The following is a 17,729-nucleotide window of genomic DNA, read 5'->3' on the forward strand; positions in this document are numbered from 1 at the left end:
TGACAATGAAAATAAGAGTGATGATATAATAGTACGTCTTAAGTCCGGTTTTAGCCCGTGCACATTCACCACTATCTATGTGTCACTTGTGCATGTGGATTACAGATTCAGTTGTATTCATCAGGACACACTCAATCTGCGGCTCTAGTCCTTGAGCTGCGTAAGCCCTGCCCACCAGGCGATACCAGCATGTCCTGTTTATCTATTTGTTTTAAACCTCCATTTCTGTTTAAAGAAGGATTCTCTCTTTTATGATTTCCTCCTAAACTCCTCTTTCAGGCCATCTGGTCTCCTGCTTTGAATCTTCACCTAACTCTCTTCTAAAGAATGGTTTGTGGCTTTAGGATGAAGATGCACGGCGCTCTGTGCTCCTGAACTCCAGTGTCTTGTGTTGATACAGCCTTTTGTGCAGTGGCGTTTAGTCTTTCTTTACAACTTTCCTCACTGCATATATATGCACCACAATGCGCTACTGCTCTGTAGATGCATCTTCTGTTTTCATATTTTAAGTTCAATAATGCAAGTGTTGTGTGTGCACTGACCACAGATCTGTTGAGTGCAGCAATTTTCGGTCCTGTTAACAGCCTGTTGTCCAGGCTCAGAGCAGTTTGCAGGAATCACTGCTGAACACTGCACGGGGGTACACTGGACGCTCATAGAGTCTTTGTCACACATGCATTCTTTGCAATCGTAAGTCCATGTGTCTCCGAACTGTGTGAGAAACAAGACGTATGAAAATATGTCAGACAGACAGGAAATGCATGTAAACTATTCTTGTTGTGTATTTAAGAACTTATATCACTATCTGACTTTTCGCTGGAGGTTCCCATTTAAAGTCACAGTGAAATTATTATTTATTTGACTTTAGATTCAAAATGTTATTTTACATTGTACGGTATTGTTTATATAGTAACATTTAGCAGCACTTCATCATTTTGTTATGTGTTTGAAGAACGGAAATTTGTAATAATAATAGTTTTGGGTAAGTACTGCATTTTATTTAAAAGTTCATGAAATAAAGATTTAACAAACACTTAACACTGTTCAACTATGTATTAGTTTCTTGGAAAAATATTTACGGTATGTCAAAATCTTTTTTTAGAAAAACAGATGACTACAAATTCTTGGACGAAAGACAGATTGCACCAGCCTTATCTTTATACCAAGATATTATATTATCCGTGTCATAATCCATATATTACAAAACAAATGATGAAGTCCACAAATCCACTCACCTCTCGTGGCATTCCATCGGGCCCCTCACACACATCTAAAAGTCAACAAAGCCATAGTAAACGGACGCACTGTGGGTCTAACAGGATGTTTTCACATTCAGCTCTGTGCGCTCACCACATGTTGGGACACATTTAGGGTAGGCCGACTTGAACTCAGTCGTGCCATGCGAACAGAAGCAGCCCTCCATCGCAGTGTCATTATCCACCTTGAACCTTGCATTGTACCTTTAACATATAGTACGGGTAATCTTTCATCTTCATCATCATCACCATCACCATCATCACCACCATCATCTTTATCATCATCAGTCTCTAAATAAAATCAAAATATTGTCCGCCATGTACCTTTCGTCGCATGTCTTCTCCACCTCAGCACCACACGCTTTGTACTCTGTGTAGTACTCTGGACAAGGGTAATCTGTAGAACACAAATTACAGTCATATATATGAATACGTTGACATCCAGAAGGAACATTTAGACGGTTGTGATGAAGTTGTTTGTGTGTGTCTGACCACAAAGCCCCTGGGTTTCGTTCCTCCAGTTGACGCAGACCCCGACGCTGGCGCACTGCCCCGCGTAGAGCTCTAGAATTGGGCACGTGTCATTGTCGCCGCTGCAGAATTCCGCCTTGCACGAAGCCAGAAACGGGTCCACCGGCACAAGAGGGTGGCACGCCTCGAAAACACTTAAGAAGACGCGATAATACTGTGTTATTTTATTCCATTATGTTAGTGTTGACCATTTATTATGCATATTCTTGTTTGTATGAACTAGCTTTCTTAACAAACACCAGTGATTGTTGGTCTGCGCCCTGGTCCCACTGCCACTCTTAAGCCTGTTCTAACAGTCCATCTCACCACTGTACGAGGATGTTTACTGCTGGGATCTTTTTGGAGAAATTGCAGTTTATAATGAGCTACACTTAACATATTTGTGTGAAAAAAGCTATTAAAATGTGAACATGTGTTTAATTAAAGATACTTTTTTCGTCTTGAATTACCAGAATATCACTTACACTTAACAGTATTCAACATGTAAAGATAGTATACTGGACTCTATGTAAAGATAATGACTTTTAAAACATCTCTGTGTGCTTTTGTGAAGGAAGTTTTTTAAAACTAAAACATTCAAAATCAGTTATTCAGTTTCATTTTTTTTTACAAATATTTAAGTCAATATGTCTAACCTGCTGGTCAGGATATCACAGAATTTAGCCAAACAGGTAGTGAGGATTGGGGTCGGTTGTGTGGGTTGCACACATGGCTCGTCGTTGACCACCCACTGGCCGGCAGAGACAGAGCAGCGCTCTACTTGACCGTTAGGAGAGCGACAGTCATTGGCCTGAGAGTTATCACAGGTTCCTGTAAGAGCAGATGTGTGAGACTTTAAAGTGTGAATACAGAATACAAAAAAAATTCGACTCCAATTCATTAGTTCACATAATTGCAGTATTACAGTAATTACATGACATATTATAATAAATAATCATAATAAATAAGCTGAATGACTGCAGTTATGATATATGATTTGCAGAAGTGTAGTGGCTTAGCAGCTACAAAATGGGTCTTGAAACAGATACATTTCTTTGCAAAGCTGCCATGGATTATGGACATATGTCATAAAATGGTCATAAAACTACTTCATATTCTCTTTCTGCCACCAAATTAAACCATATCTGTTGCCAATTTTAATGTTTCAAAGTACAAAAACTTGTTGAAAAATAGTGTATAAATATATTTTTTCCACCTCAGTATATGTACATTTCCAAGAGTTAAGAGGAGAGTTCAGGGCCATTTCCATTTAGTTTTGTAAGCAAGCTATTTAAAATGAAAGGTAATACTTTAATTTGGTTTTATTGTGTGTAATTTTCTCAAACATGGAAAAAAATACTAGAACTCTCTAAAAGTTCACGGACTGACATTTACTTGAGTAGAGGAAACATACCGCACTGTCCCTCTGTGTTCTTTCCAAACAGTGAGTTGGGCAGTTCAACACTGATCGAAGAATCTCTGTAGAAAATCTCTGCGCCGATTGCTTCTATTTTCACACTGACCACAATGTCTGTTCCCGTGATAACTATTGCGTCATTTTTGTATGAAACATAGACTCGCTTTCCGTTCACATAGAGCTGCAAAAACAAAAACGATATTCAAAACAGATTGGAAACCAGCAAGGATATCGAACTGGACAAAAGAAGACAAAACTCGCTGCGTAATGCAATGGAAAGCAGGTCATGTCATGTCATTTCGATGTTGTCGTAGGCCATGACATGTCATTTAAATTCTATCTGTGTTGTTTTTCTGTGTGCAGATGATATAAGAATATTGTTTCCTGATTAGTATTGTCTGGCGCCTCTGGATCAGCCAGGATCAGGGCATTTAATGCATCAGGACGTTGATTATGTGTCAAGTCCCCTCCGATTGAGGGTCAGGTCACCTCTGAATGAGAATCTTTGCATGCGTGATGGTTGTTCTATCTCTTTTGGAGCTGATTTGATTATGATTATGTGCGTACGTGTCAATGTTTGTTACTGCCTTTAAAAGGATGTGTATTGTCATTGTTCTGGAGGCTAGGGACAGAAATCTTTGTCAGGGAAAGTGATTATTTACTGTGCACGAGTAAATAAAGATCCACCTTTTGAGAAAGACAAACTCTGTTCTTTTTCACCTTTTCTTGGTGATTGTTTGCAGAATTTCCGCAACAATTTTGGCGTCACGAACAGGACAAGTTTACCTCTTTAGGATTAGGCCATTTAATGCGTCAGGACGTTGATTATGTCTCAAGTCACCTCTGAATGAGATGGTTTGAATCTTTGCATGCGTGATGGTTGTTCTATCTCTTTTGGAGCTGATTTGATTATGATTATGTGCGTACGTGTCAATGTTTGTCACTGCCTTTAAAAGGATGTGTATTGTCATTATTCTGGAGGTTAGGGACAGAAATCTTTGTCAGGGAAAGTGATTATTTACGTGCACAAGTAAATACAGATCCACCTTTTGAGAAAGACATACTGTTCTGTTTAATCTTTTCTTGGCGATTGTTTGCAGAAATTCCCTAACCCAACAATTTTGGAGTTACGAACAGGACATGTTTACCTCTTTCTGGACTGTTCCTGAGCTATTTGACTGCTTTAGCACCACCACATCCGACTGATAGGCGATGGTGAGAGTGTGTGCGCAGAATGTGGAACCACCCGAGTATTCGCAGTCTTCTTTGGTCACGCTCACGGTCAGATTGTAATTGGATACAATCTCTTTGACAAGATAGTAAGAGCAGTTTCCGTCAAACTGATAACTTCTCCCATCGAATGTTAAGTAGTATTCATTGTTCCAGATATTGCACACACCTGCGGGAAAAACAAAACCAAAACATGTAGAAAAAGCTTCAGTTGTAGTCATCTGGACTCAGTTAGAAAACATAGACGTTTCGACTCTCATCCAAGAGTCATTGTCAATAAAAGAATTTAGGCCGAGAACTCCGATATTTATACTATTCTGTGGTAAGTCCAGCCCATTGGGAGGAGCCTTCCTGATGTGGAAAGAGTTGTTTGTTTCAACAGAAACTTACCCTCTTTGTATCTACCGATACCTGTAAGTTTCTGTTGAAACAAACAACTCTTTCCACTTCAGGAAGGCTCCTCCCAATGGGCTGGACTTACCACAGAATAGTATAAATATTGGAGTTCTCGACCTAAATTCTTTTATTGACAATGACTCTTGGATGAGAGTCGAAACGTCTATTTTTTCTAACTGAGTCCAGATGACTACAACTGAAGCTTTTTCTACAATGGAACACGCCTGGACGAATGAGGGATTATACCGACAAAACCAAAACATGTTTTTTTGAGCTTTAGCTAAACAAGTGAGTGCGTTGAAGTTGCAGATAGCTTACATGGGCACACATAAGAGTAGCAACACCCTCCATTTTCTTGGACTTTAAGGGGTTGGCGTCCATTGGTACACAGGATGGGTGGTGGTACAGTGCAGCTAGGTGCGGTCATGACCACACCGTTGACACATGTGGCCGTGGTGCAGTTGCCAACATCCCAGCTTTCTCCATTCTGGGTTACAAAAATGCATAAATATCTGTGTTATCATGAGAAAAAACATCACAGCTTTAAGATGATTCAGGATCACTGACACAATGACACAATGGTGAAATATTTCATTTACATCACTGACTTTTTTGTTATATTCTGTGAACAATAATGTGACATGCAAGATGAAAAACACGTTTCTAATCTTTTGTTATTTAGTTATTATTCCTTAAAATGTCATTGTGATCAGGGTGATAAGAAAAATGTCAGTTATTCGTATGTTTAGTTTTGAAAGCCTTAGCTGACCTTTCTGGGTGGATTTTCACCAATACAGTCCAGGACAGTTGTGGAAGGAGTGGTTGTTGAAGAGTAGGTGGTTGTGGGAATTATGGTTGGACATAACTTGGAAACGACCTCCACTTGGCAGCTTGCATTACATTGTGCAGTGTAGCACCAGCCCATTTGATCAGTAACATTGTAGATCAGATCGCCTGTTTTAAAAAAAAGGAAATAAGTATTAAAAAATAGTAAATAAAAGAATACTATGTCTAATCATCAAGCAAAGCTCGTACATTAAAAGAAAATACACACCTAGATTAAATGTTGTTCCATTGATAAGGCAGGTACAGACATTGGTTGTGTTTGTGAACAATGGTGTAGAAGTGCTTGGAGGAAGAGTCCGGGTAACTGGTAGAATTGCTGTTGTTCCGGTGGGATTGGTCCCAATAGAAACTGTAGGGGTGACAGTCGTGTTCAAAATGGATGGCTGGGTACTTACAGTGGTCGCTTCTGTGGGCTCTGTGAAAACACGGGGGGTAGTTACTGGACCTGAGCTACTTGTAGGGCCCTCACTTGAAGTTGATTCTTCAATTGAAGTTGTTTCTTCACTTGAAGTTGTGACTGCAACGGTAGTAGTTGTTTCCACTACAGGAGTTGTTTCACCTGTTGTTGTTACGGGCACTTCAGTTGTCACAGTAGTTACAGAAGGCGTTGATGAAACCACTTTTGTTGTTGTTTCTTCACATGAAGTTGTATCCTCACATGAAGTTGTTTCTTCACTTGAAGTTGTGACTGGAACCTTAGTAGTTGTTTCCACTACAGGAGTTGTGGATTCTGTTGTTTGGCCTTTAGTTACAGTGGTTGATTTAATTGTGGTTTCCCCTTCAGTAGTGGGACCAGTAGTTGTTACAGTAGTTACAGAAGGCGTTGATGAAACCAGTTTTGTTGTTTCTTTACTTGAAGTTGTTTCTTCACCTGAAGTTGTTTCTTCACCTGAAGTTGTTTCTTCACCTGAAGTTGTGACTGGAACCTTAGTAGTTGTTTCCACTACAGGAGTTGTAGATTCTGTTGTTGGACCTTTAGTTACAGTGGTTTGTTTAATTGTTGTTTCTTCACATGAAGTTGTATCCTCACATGAAGTTGTTTCTTCACTTGAAGTTGTGACTGGAACCTTAGTAGTTGTTTCCACTACAGGAGTTATAGATTCTGTTGTTGGGCCTTTAGTTACAATGGTTGGTTTAATTGTTGTTTCCCCTTTAGTAGTGGGACCAGAAGTAGTTTTTTCAGCAGCGGATGTTGTTATTTCACCAGTTGTTGTTACGGGTACCTGAGTTGTTACAGTAGTTACAGAAGGCGTTGATGAAACCACTTTTGTTGTTGTTTCTTCACCTGAAGTTGTTTCTTCACCTGAAGTTGTTTCTTCACCTGAAGTTGTGACTGGAACCTTAGTAGATGTTTCCACTACAGGAGTTGTGGATTCTGTTGTTTGGCCTTTAGTTACAGTGGTTGATTTAATTGTGGTTTCCCCTTCAGTAGTGGGACCAGTAATTGTTACAGTAGTTACAGAAGGCGTTGATGAAACCACTTTTGTTGTTGTTTCTTCACATGAAGTTGTATCCTCACATGAAGTTGTTTCTTCACTTGAAGTTGTGACTGGAACCTTAGTAGTTGTTTCCACTACAGGAGTTGTAGATTCTGTTGTTGGGCCTATAGTTACAGTGGTTGATTTAATTGTTGTTTCCCCTTCAGTAGTGGGACCAGTAGTTGTTACAGTAGTTACAGAAGGCGTTGATGAAACCAGTTTTGTTGTTTCTTTACTTGAAGTTGTTTCTTCACCTGAAGTTGTTTCTTCACCTGAAGTTGTTTCTTCACCTGAAGTTGTGACTGGAACCTTAGTAGTTGTTTCCACTACAGGAGTTGTAGATTCTGTTGTTGGACCTTTAGTTACAGTGGTTTGTTTAATTGTTGTTTCTCCTTCAGTAGTGGGACCAGTAGTTGTTACAGTAGTTACAGAAGGCGTTGATGAAACCACTTTTGTTGTTGTTTCTTCACATGAAGTTGTATCCTCACATGAAGTTGTTTCTTCACTTGAAGTTGTGACTGGAACCTTAGTAGTTGTTTCCACTACAGGAGTTGTAGATTCTGTTGTTGGGCCTATAGTTACAGTGGTTGATTTAATTGTTGTTTCCCCTTCAGTAGTGGGACCAGTAGTTGTTACAGTAGTTGCAGAAGGCGTTGATGAAACCAGTTTTGTTGTTTCTTTACTTGAAGTTGTTTCTTCACCTGAAGTTGTTTCTTCACCTGAAGTTGTTTCTTCACCTGAAGTTGTGACTGGAACCTTAGTAGTTGTTTCCACTACAGGAGTTGTAGATTCTGTTGTTTGGCCTTTAGTTACAGTGGTTTGTTTAATTGTTGTTTCTCCTTCAGTAGTGGGACCAGTAGTTGTTACAGTAGTTACAGAAGGCGTTGATGAAACCACTTTTGTTGTTGTTTCTTCACATGAAGTTGTATCCTCACATGAAGTTGTTTCTTCACTTGAAGTTGTGACTGGAACCTTAGTAGTTGTTTCCACTACAGGAGTTGTAGATTCTGTTGTTGGGCCTATAGTTACAGTGGTTGATTTAATTGTTGTTTCCCCTTCAGTAGTGGGACCAGTAGTTGTTACAGTAGTTACAGAAGGCGTTGATGAAACCAGTTTTGTTGTTTCTTTACTTGAAGTTGTTTCTTCACCTGAAGTTGTTCCTTCACCTGAAGTTGTTTCTTCACCTGAAGTTGTTTCTTCACCTGAAGTTGTGACTGGAACCTTAGTAGTTGTTTCCACTACAGGAGTTGTAGATTCTGTTGTTTGGCCTTTAGTTACAGTGGTTTGTTTAGTCGTTGTTTCCCCTTCAGTAGTGGGACCAGTAGTTGTTACAGTAGTTACAGAAGGCGTTGATGAAACCAATTTTGTTGTTTCTTCACCTGAAGTTGTTTCTTCACCTGAAGTTGTGACTGGAACCTTAGTAGTTGATTCCACTACAGGAGTTGTAGATTGTGTTGTTGGGCCTTTAGTTACAGTGGTTTGTTTAGTCGTTGTTTCTCCTTCAGTAGTGGGACCAGTAGTTGTTACAGTAGTTACAGAAGGCGTTGATGAAACCAGTTTTGTTGTTTCTTTACTTGAAGTTGTTTCTTCACCTGAAGTTGTTCCTTCACCTGAAGTTGTTTCTTCACCTGAAGTTGTTTCTTCACCTGAAGTTGTGACTGGAACCTTAGTAGTTGTTTCCACTACAGGAGTTGTAGATTCTGTTGTTGGGCCTTTAGTTACAGTGGTTTGTTTAGTCGTTGTTTCCCCTTCAGTAGTGGGACCAGTAGTTGTTACAGTAGTTACAGAAGGCGTTGATGAAACCAGTTTTGTTGTTTCTTTACTAGAAGTTGTTTCTTCACCTGAAGTTGTTTCTTCACCTGAAGTTGTGACTGGAACCTTAGTAGTTGTTTCCACTACAGGAGTTGTAGATTCTGTTGTTGGGCCTTTAGTTACAGTGGTTTGTTTACTTGTTGTTTCCCCTTCAGTAGTGGGACCAGTAGTTGTTACAGTAGTTACAGAAGGCGTTGATGAAACCAGTTTTGTTGTTTCTTTACTTGAAGTTGTTTCTTCACCTGAAGTTGTTTCTTCACCTGAAGTTGTTTCTTCACCTGAAGTTGTGACTGGAACCTTAGTAGTTGTTTCCACTACAGGAGTTGTAGATTCTGTTGTTGGACCTTTAGTTACAGTGGTTTGTTTAATTGTTGTTTCTCCTTCAGTAGTGGGACCAGTAGTTGTTACAGTAGTTACAGAAGGCGTTGATGAAACCACTTTTGTTGTTGTTTCTTCACATGAAGTTGTATCCTCACATGAAGTTGTTTCTTCACTTGAAGTTGTGACTGGAACCTTAGTAGTTGTTTCCACTACAGGAGTTGTAGATTCTGTTGTTGGGCCTATAGTTACAGTGGTTGATTTAATTGTTGTTTCCCCTTCAGTAGTGGGACCAGTAGTTGTCACAGTAGTTACAGAAGGCGTTGATGAAACCAGTTTTGTTGTTTCTTCACCTGAAGTTGTTTCTTCACCTGAAGTTGTGACTGGAACCTTAGTAGTTGATTCCACTACAGGAGTTGTAGATTCTGTTGTTGGGCCTTTAGTTACAGTGGTTTGTTTAATTGTTGTTTCCCCTTCAGTAGTGGGACCAGTAGTTGTTACAGTAGTTACAGAAGGCGTTGATGAAACCAGTTTTGTTGTTTCTTCACCTGAAGTTGTTTCTTCACCTGAAGTTGTTCCTTCACCTGAAGTTGTTTCTTCACCTGAAGTTGTTTCTTCACCTGAAGTTGTGACTGGAACCTTAGTAGTTGTTTCCACTAGAGGAGTTGTAGATTCTGTTGTTGGGCCTTTAGTTACAGTGGTTGGTTTAATTGTCATTTCTTCTTCAGTAGTGGGACCAGTAGTTGTTACAGTAGTTACAGAAGGCGTTGATGAAACCAGTTTTGTTGTTTCTTCACCTGAAGTTGTTTCTTCACCTGAAGTTGTTTCTTCACCTGAAGTTGTTTCTTCACCTGAAGTTGTTTCTTCACTTGAAGTTGTGACTGGAACCTTAGTAGTTGTTTCCACTACAGGAGTTGTAGATTCTGTTGTTGGGCCTTTAGTTACAGTGGTTTGTTTACTTGTTGTTTCCCCTTCAGTAGTGGGACCAGTAGTTGTTACAGTAGTTACAGAAGGCGTTGATGAAACCAGTTTTGTTGTTTCTTCAGTTGAAGTTGTTTCTTCACCTGAAGTTGTTTCTTCACCTGAAGTTGTGACTGGAACCTTAGTAGTTGTTTCCACTACAGGAGTTGTAGATTCTGTTGTTGGGCCTTTAGTTACAGTGGTTTGTTTAATTGTTGTTTCCCCTTCAGTAGTGGGACCAGTAGTTATTACAGTAGTTACAGAAGGCGTTGATGAAACCAGTTTTGTTGTTTCTTTACTAGAAGTTGTTTCTTCACCTGAAGTTGTTTCTTCACCTGAAGTTGTGACTGGAACCTTAGTAGTTGATTCCACTACAGGAGTTGTAGATTCTGTTGTTGTGCCTTTAGTTACAGTGGTTGGTTTAATTGTTGTTTCTTCTTCAGTAGTGGGACCAGTAGTTGTTACAGTAGTTACAGAAGGCGTTGATGAAACCAGTTTTGTTGTTTCTTCACCTGAAGTTGTTTCTTCACCTGAAGTTGTTTCTTCACCTGAAGTTGTTTCTTCACCTGAAGTTGTGACTGGAACCTTAGTAGTTGTTTCCACTACAGGAGTTGTAGATTCTGTTGTTGGGCCTTTAGTTACAGTGGTTTGTTTAGTCGTTGTTTCCCCTTCAGTAGTGGGACCAGAAGTAGTTTTTTCAACAGTTGATGTTATTTCACCAGTTGTTGTTGCGGGTACCTCAGTTGTTACAGTAGTTACAGAAGGCGTTGATGAAACCACCTGTGTTGTTGTTGTTTCTTCACATAAAATTGTGACCACTGGAACAGTAATAGTTGTTACCACTACAACAGTTGTAGATTCTGTTGTTGGGCCTGTAGTTACAAGTTTTGGTTTAATTGTTGTTTTCCTTTCAGTAGTGGGACCAGAAGTAGTTGTTTCAGCAGATATTCTTGTTATTTTACCAGTTGTTGTTACGGGTACCTCAGTTGTTATTGTAGTTACAGAAGGCGTTGATGAAACCAGTTTTGTTGTTTTTTCACTTGAAGTTGTTTCTTCACCTGAAGTTGTTTCTTCACCTGAAGTTGTTTCTTCACCTGAAGTTGTTTCTTCACTTGAAGTTGTGACTGGAACCTTAGTAGTTGTTTCCACTACAGGAGTTGTAGATTCTGTTATTGGGCCTTTAGTTACAGTGGTTGGTTTAATTGTTGTTTTTCCTTTAGTAGTGGGACCAAAAGTAGTTGTTTCCGCATATAATGTTGTTATTTGACCAGGTGTTGTTATGGGTACTTCAGTTATTACAGTTGTTACAGAAGGTGTTGAGGAAACCACTTGTGTTGTTGTTGTTTCTTCACATGAAGTTGTTTCTTCACCTGAAGTTGTTTCTTCACCTGAAGTTGTTTCTTCACTTGAAGTTGTGACTGGAACCTTAGTAGTTGTTTCCACTACAGGAGTTGTAGATTCTGTTGTTGGGCCTATAGTTACAGTGGTTGGTTTAATTGTTGTTTCCCCTTTAGTTGTGGGACCAGAAGTAGTTTTTTCACCAGATGATGTTGTTTCACTGGTCGTTTTAACAGGTACTTCAGTTATTACAGTTGTTACAACAGGTGCCGATGAAACCACTTGTGTTGTCATTGTTTTTTCACATGATGTTGTGACCACTGGAACTGTAGTAGTTATTTCCTCTACAGGAGTTGTAGATTCTGTTGTTGGGCCTTTAGTTACAGTGGTTTGTTTAATTGTTGTTTCCCCTTCAGTAGTGGGACCAGTAGTTGTTACAGTAGTTACAGAAGGCGTTGATGAAACCAGTTTTGTTGTTTCTTCACCTGAAGTTGTTTCTTCACCTGAAGTTGTTTCTTCACCTGAAGTTGTTTCTTCACCTGAAGTTGTTTCTTCACTTGAAGTTGTGATTGGAACCTTAGTAGTTGTTTCCACTACAGGAGTTGTAGATTCTGTTGTTTCTGGGAAAGTGGGCGCCTGAGAAACTGTAGGGGTGACAGTCGTGTTCAAAATGGATGGCCCGGTGATTACAGTGGTCGTTTCTGTGGCCTCTGTGAAAACACCGGGAGTAGTGCTTCTTGGTCCTCCACTTGTAGTTGTTACAGTAGTTACAGAAGGCGTTGATGAAACCAGTTTTGTTGTTTCTTTACTTGAAGTTGTTTCTTCACCTGAAGTTGTTTCTTCACCTGAAGTTGTTTCTTCACCTGAAGTTGTGACTCGAACCTTAGTAGTTGTTTCCACTACAGGAGTTGTAGATTCTGTTGTTGGGCCTTTAGTTACAGTGGTTTGTTTAGTCGTTGTTTCTCCTTCAGTAGTGGGACCAGTAGTTGTTACAGTAGTTGCAGAAGGCGTTGATGAAACCAGTTTTGTTGTTTCTTTACTTGAAGTTGTTTCTTCACCTGAAGTTGTTCCTTCACCTGAAGTTGTTTCTTCACCTGAAGTTGTTTCTTCACCTGAAGTTGTGACTGGAACCTTAGTAGTTGTTTCCACTAGAGGAGTTGTAGATTCTGTTGTTGGGCCTTTAGTTACAGTGGTTGGTTTAATTGTTGTTTCTTCTTCAGTAGTGGGACCAGTAGTTGTTACAGTAGTTACAGAAGGCGTTGATGAAACCAGTTTTGTTGTTTCTTCAGTTGAAGTTGTTTCTTCACCTGAAGTTGTTTCTTCACCTGAAGTTGTGACTGGAACCTTAGTAGTTGTTTCCACTACAGGAGTTGTAGATTCTGTTGTTGGGCCTTTAGTTACAGTGGTTTGTTTACTTGTTGTTTCCCCTTCAGTAGTGGGACCAGTAGTTATTACAGTAGTTACAGAAGGCGTTGATGAAACCAGTTTTGTTGTTTCTTTACTAGAAGTTGTTTCTTCACCTGAAGTTGTTTCTTCACCTGAAGTTGTGACTGGAACCTTAGTAGTTGATTCCACTACAGGAGTTGTAGATTCTGTTGTTGTGCCTTTAGTTACAGTGGTTGGTTTAATTGTTGTTTCTTCTTCAGTAGTGGGACCAGTAGTTGTTACAGTAGTTACAGAAGGCGTTGATGAAACCAGTTTTGTTGTTTCTTCACCTGAAGTTGTTTCTTCACCTGAAGTTGTTTCTGCACCTGAAGTTGTTTCTTCACCTGAAGTTGTGACTGGAACCTTAGTAGTTGTTTCCACTACAGGAGTTGTAGATTCTGTTGTTGGGCCTTTAGTTACAGTGGTTTGTTTAGTCGTTGTTTCCCCTTCAGTAGTGGGACCAGAAGTAGTTTTTTCAACAGTTGATGTTATTTCACCAGTTGTTGTTGCGGGTACCTCAGTTGTTACAGTAGTTACAGAAGGCGTTGATGAAACCACCTGTGTTGTTGTCGTTTCTTCACATACAATTGTGACCACTGGAACAGTAATAGTTGTTACCACTACAACAGTTGTAGATTCTGTTGTTGGGCCTGTAGTTACAAGTTTTGGTTTAATTGTTGTTTTCCTTTCAGTAGTGGGACCAGAAGTAGTTGTTTCAGCAGATATTCTTGTTATTTTACCAGTTGTTGTTACGGGTACCTCAGTTGTTATTGTAGTTACAGAAGGCGTTGATGAAACCAGTTTTGTTGTTTTTTCACTTGAAGTTGTTTCTTCACCTGAAGTTGTTTCTTCACCTGAAGTTGTTTCTTCACCTGAAGTTGTTTCTTCACTTGAAGTTGTGACTGGAACCTTAGTAGTTGTTTCCACTACAGGAGTTGTAGATTCTGTTATTGGGCCTTTAGTTACAGTGGTTGGTTTAATTGTTGTTTTTCCTTTAGTAGTGGGACCAAAAGTAGTTGTTTCCGCATATAATGTTGTTATTTGACCAGGTGTTGTTATGGGTACTTCAGTTATTACAGTTGTTACAGAAGGTGTTGAGGAAACCACTTGTGTTGTTGTTGTTTCTTCACATGAAGTTGTTTCTTCACCTGAAGTTGTTTCTTCACCTGAAGTTGTTTCTTCACCTGAAGTTGTTTCTTCACTTGAAGTTGTGACTGGAACCTTAGTAGTTGTTTCCACTACAGGAGTTGTAGATTCTGTTGTTGGGCCTATAGTTACAGTGGTTGGTTTAATTGTTGTTTCCCCTTTAGTTGTGGGACCAGAAGTAGTTTTTTCACCAGATGATGTTGTTTCACTGGTCGTTTTAACAGGTACTTCAGTTATTACAGTTGTTACAACAGGTGCCGATGAAACCACTTGTGTTGTCATTGTTTTTTCACATGATGTTGTGACCACTGGAACTGTAGTAGTTATTTCCTCTACAGGAGTTGTAGATTCTGTTGTTGGGCCTTTAGTTACAGTGGTTGGTTTAATTGTTGTTTCCCCTTCAGTAGTGGGACCAGTAGTTGTTACAGTAGTTACAGAAGGCGTTGAAGAAACCAGTTTTGTTGTTTCTTCACCTGAAGTTGTTTCTTCACCTGAAGTTGTTTCTTCACCTGAAGTTGTTTCTTCACTTGAAGTTGTTTCTTCACCTGAAGTTGTTTCTTGACTTGAAGTTGTGACTGGAACCTTAGTAGTTGTTTCCACTACAGGAGTTGTAGATTCTGTTGTTTCTGGGAAAGTGGGCGCCTGAGAAACTGTAGGGGTGACAGTCGTGTTCAAAATGGATGGCCCGGTGATTACAGTGGTCGTTTCTGTGGCCTCTGTGAAAACACCGGGGGTAGTGCTTCTTGGTCCTCCACTTGTAGTTGTTACAGTAGTTACAGAAGGCGTTGATGAAACCAGTTTTGTTGTTTCTTCACCTGAAGTTGTTTCTTCACCTGAAGTTGTTTCTTCACCTGAAGTTGTTTCTTCACCTGAAGTTGTTTCTTCACTTGAAGTTGTGACTGGAACCTTAGTAGTTGTTTCCACTACAGGAGTTGTAGATTCTGTTGTTGGGCCTTTAGTTACAGTGGTTTGTTTAGTCGTTGTTTCCCCTTCAGTAGTGGGACCAGTAGTTGTTACAGTAGTTACAGAAGGCGTTGATGAAACCAGTTTTGTTGTTTCTTTACTAGAAGTTGTTTCTTCACCTGAAGTTGTTTCTTCACCTGAAGTTGTGACTGGAACCTTAGTAGTTGTTTCCACTACAGGAGTTGTAGATTCTGTTGTTGGGCCTTTAGTTACAGTGGTTGGTTTAATTGTTGTTTCACCTTCAGTAGTGGGACCAGTAGTTGTTACAGTAGTTACAGAAGGCGTTGATGAAACCACCTGTGTTGTTGTCGTTTCTTCACATACAATTGTGACCACTGGAACAGTAATAGTTGTTACCACTACAACAGTTGTAGATTCTGTTGTTGGGCCTGTAGTTACAGGTTTTGGTTTAATTGTTGTTTTCCTTTCAGTAGTGGGACCAGAAGTAGTTGTTTCAGCAGATATTCTTGTTATTTTACCAGTTGTTGTTACGGGTACCTCAGTTGTTATTGTAGTTACAGAAGGCGTTGATGAAACCAGTTTTGTTGTTTTTTCACTTGAAGTTGTTTCTTCACCTGAAGTTGTTTCTTCACCTGAAGTTGTTTCTTCACCTGAAGTTGTTTCTTCACCTGAAGTTGTTTCTTCACTTGAAGTTGTGACTGGAACCTTAGTAGTTGTTTCCACTACAGGAGTTGTAGATTCTGTTATTGGGCCTTTAGTTACAGTGGTTGGTTTAATTGTTGTTTTTCCTTTAGTAGTGGGACCAAAAGTAGTTGTTTCCGCATATAATGTTGTTATTTGACCAGGTGTTGTTATGGGTACTTCAGTTATTACAGTTGTTACAGAAGGTGTTGAGGAAACCACTTGTGTTGTTGTTGTTTCTTCACATGAAGTTGTTTCTTCACCTGAAGTTGTTTCTTCACTTGAAGTTGTTTCTTCACTTGAAGTTGTGACTGGAACCTTAGTAGTTGTTTCCACTACAGGAGTTGTAGATTCTGTTGTTGGGCCTATAGTTACAGTGGTTGGTTTAATTGTTGTTTCCCCTTTAGTTGTGGGACCAGAAGTAGTTTTTTCACCAGATGATGTTGTTTCACTGGTCGTTTTAACAGGTACTTCAGTTATTACAGTTGTTACAACAGGTGCCGATGAAACCACTTGTGTTGTCATTGTTTTTTCACATGATGTTGTGACCACTGGAACTGTAGTAGTTGTTTCCACTACAGGAGTTGTAGATTCTGTTGTTGGGCCTTTAGTTACAGTGGTTTGTTTAATTGTTGTTTCCCCTTCAGTAGTGGGACCAGTAGTTGTTACAGTAGTTACAGAAGGCGTTGATGAAACCAGTTTTGTTGTTTCTTCACCTGAAGTTGTTTCTTCACCTGAAGTTGTTTCTTCACCTGAAGTTGTTTCTTCACCTGAAGTTGTTTCTTCACTTGAAGTTGTGATTGGAACCTTAGTAGTTGTTTCCACTACAGGAGTTGTAGATTCTGTTGTTTCTGGGAAAGTGGGCGCCTGAGAAACTGTAGGGGTGACAGTCGTGTTCAAAATGGATGGCCCGGTGATTACAGTGGTCGTTTCTGTGGCCTCTGTGAAAACACCGGGGGTAGTGCTTCTTGGTCCTCCACTTGTAGTTGTTACAGTAGTTACAGAAGGCGTTGATGAAACCAGTTTTGTTGTTTCTTTACTTGAAGTTGTTTCTTCACCTGAAGTTGTTTCTTCACCTGAAGTTGTTTCTTCACCTGAAGTTGTGACTGGAACCTTAGTAGTTGTTTCCACTACAGGAGTTGTAGATTCTGTTGTTGGGCCTTTAGTTACAGTGGTTTGTTTAGTCGTTGTTTCCCCTTCAGTAGTGGGACCAGAAGTAGTTTTTTCAACAGTTGATGTTATTTCACCAGTTGTTGTTGCGGGTACCTCAGTTGTTACAGTAGTTACAGAAGGCGTTGATGAAACCACCTGTGTTGTTGTTGTTTCTTCACATAAAATTGTGACCACTGGAACAGTAATAGTTGTTACCACTACAACAGTTGTAGATTCTGTTGTTGGGCCTGTAGTTACAAGTTTTGGTTTAATTGTTGTTTTCCTTTCAGTAGTGGGACCAGAAGTAGTTGTTTCAGCAGATATTCTTGTTATTTTACCAGTTGTTGTTACGGGTACCTCAGTTGTTACAGTAGTTACAGAAGGCGTTGATGAAACCAGTTTTGTTGTTTTTTCACCTGAAGTTGTTTCTTCACCTGAAGTTGTTTCTTCACCTGAAGTTGTTTCTTCACCTGAAGTTGTTTCTTCACCTGAAGTTGTTTCTTCACCTGAAGTTGTGACTGGAACCTTAGTAGTTGTTTCCACTACAGGAGTTGTAGATTCTGTTATTGGGCCTTTAGTTACAGTGGTTGGTTTAATTGTTGTTTTTCCTTTAGTAGTGGGACCAAAAGTAGTTGTTTCCGCATATAATGTTGTTATTTGACCAGGTGTTGTTATGGGTACTTCAGTTATTACAGTTGTTACAGAAGGTGTTGAGGAAACCACTTGTGTTGTTGTTGTTTCTTCACATGAAGTTGTTTCTTCACCTGAAGTTGTTTCTTCACCTGAAGTTGTTTCTTCAGCTGAAGTTGTGACTGGAACCTTAGTAGTTGTTTCCACTAC

At 39.6% G+C, this 17,729-nt stretch overlaps 1 protein-coding gene across 1 annotated transcript in view; it reads right to left on the reverse strand.

The window, feature by feature from the left end:
* LOC140381560 (mucin-5B-like) overlaps positions 1-17,729 on the reverse strand; it is a 35,726-nt gene that overhangs the window by 5,962 nt on the left and 12,035 nt on the right. Inside the window, exons 24-34 of the mRNA XM_072465626.1 lie at positions 5,864-6,159; positions 5,579-5,763; positions 5,128-5,296; positions 4,332-4,582; positions 3,181-3,364; positions 2,423-2,597; positions 1,749-1,921; positions 1,581-1,653; positions 1,351-1,460; positions 1,236-1,270; positions 543-711 (exon numbers count right to left, since the gene is read on the reverse strand). Coding sequence (XP_072321727.1) covers positions 543-711; positions 1,236-1,270; positions 1,351-1,460; positions 1,581-1,653; positions 1,749-1,921; positions 2,423-2,597; positions 3,181-3,364; positions 4,332-4,582; positions 5,128-5,296; positions 5,579-5,763; positions 5,864-6,159 — 1,820 coding nt within the window. The remainder of the gene's footprint in view (positions 1-542; positions 712-1,235; positions 1,271-1,350; positions 1,461-1,580; positions 1,654-1,748; positions 1,922-2,422; positions 2,598-3,180; positions 3,365-4,331; positions 4,583-5,127; positions 5,297-5,578; positions 5,764-5,863; positions 6,160-17,729) is intronic.

This window comes from Eucyclogobius newberryi, unplaced genomic scaffold, assembly GCF_026437365.1.
Source record: "Eucyclogobius newberryi isolate DKJ021-1_F unplaced genomic scaffold, fEucNew1.0.hap1 SCAF_5, whole genome shotgun sequence".
NCBI lineage: Eukaryota > Metazoa > Chordata > Actinopteri > Gobiiformes > Gobiidae > Eucyclogobius > Eucyclogobius newberryi.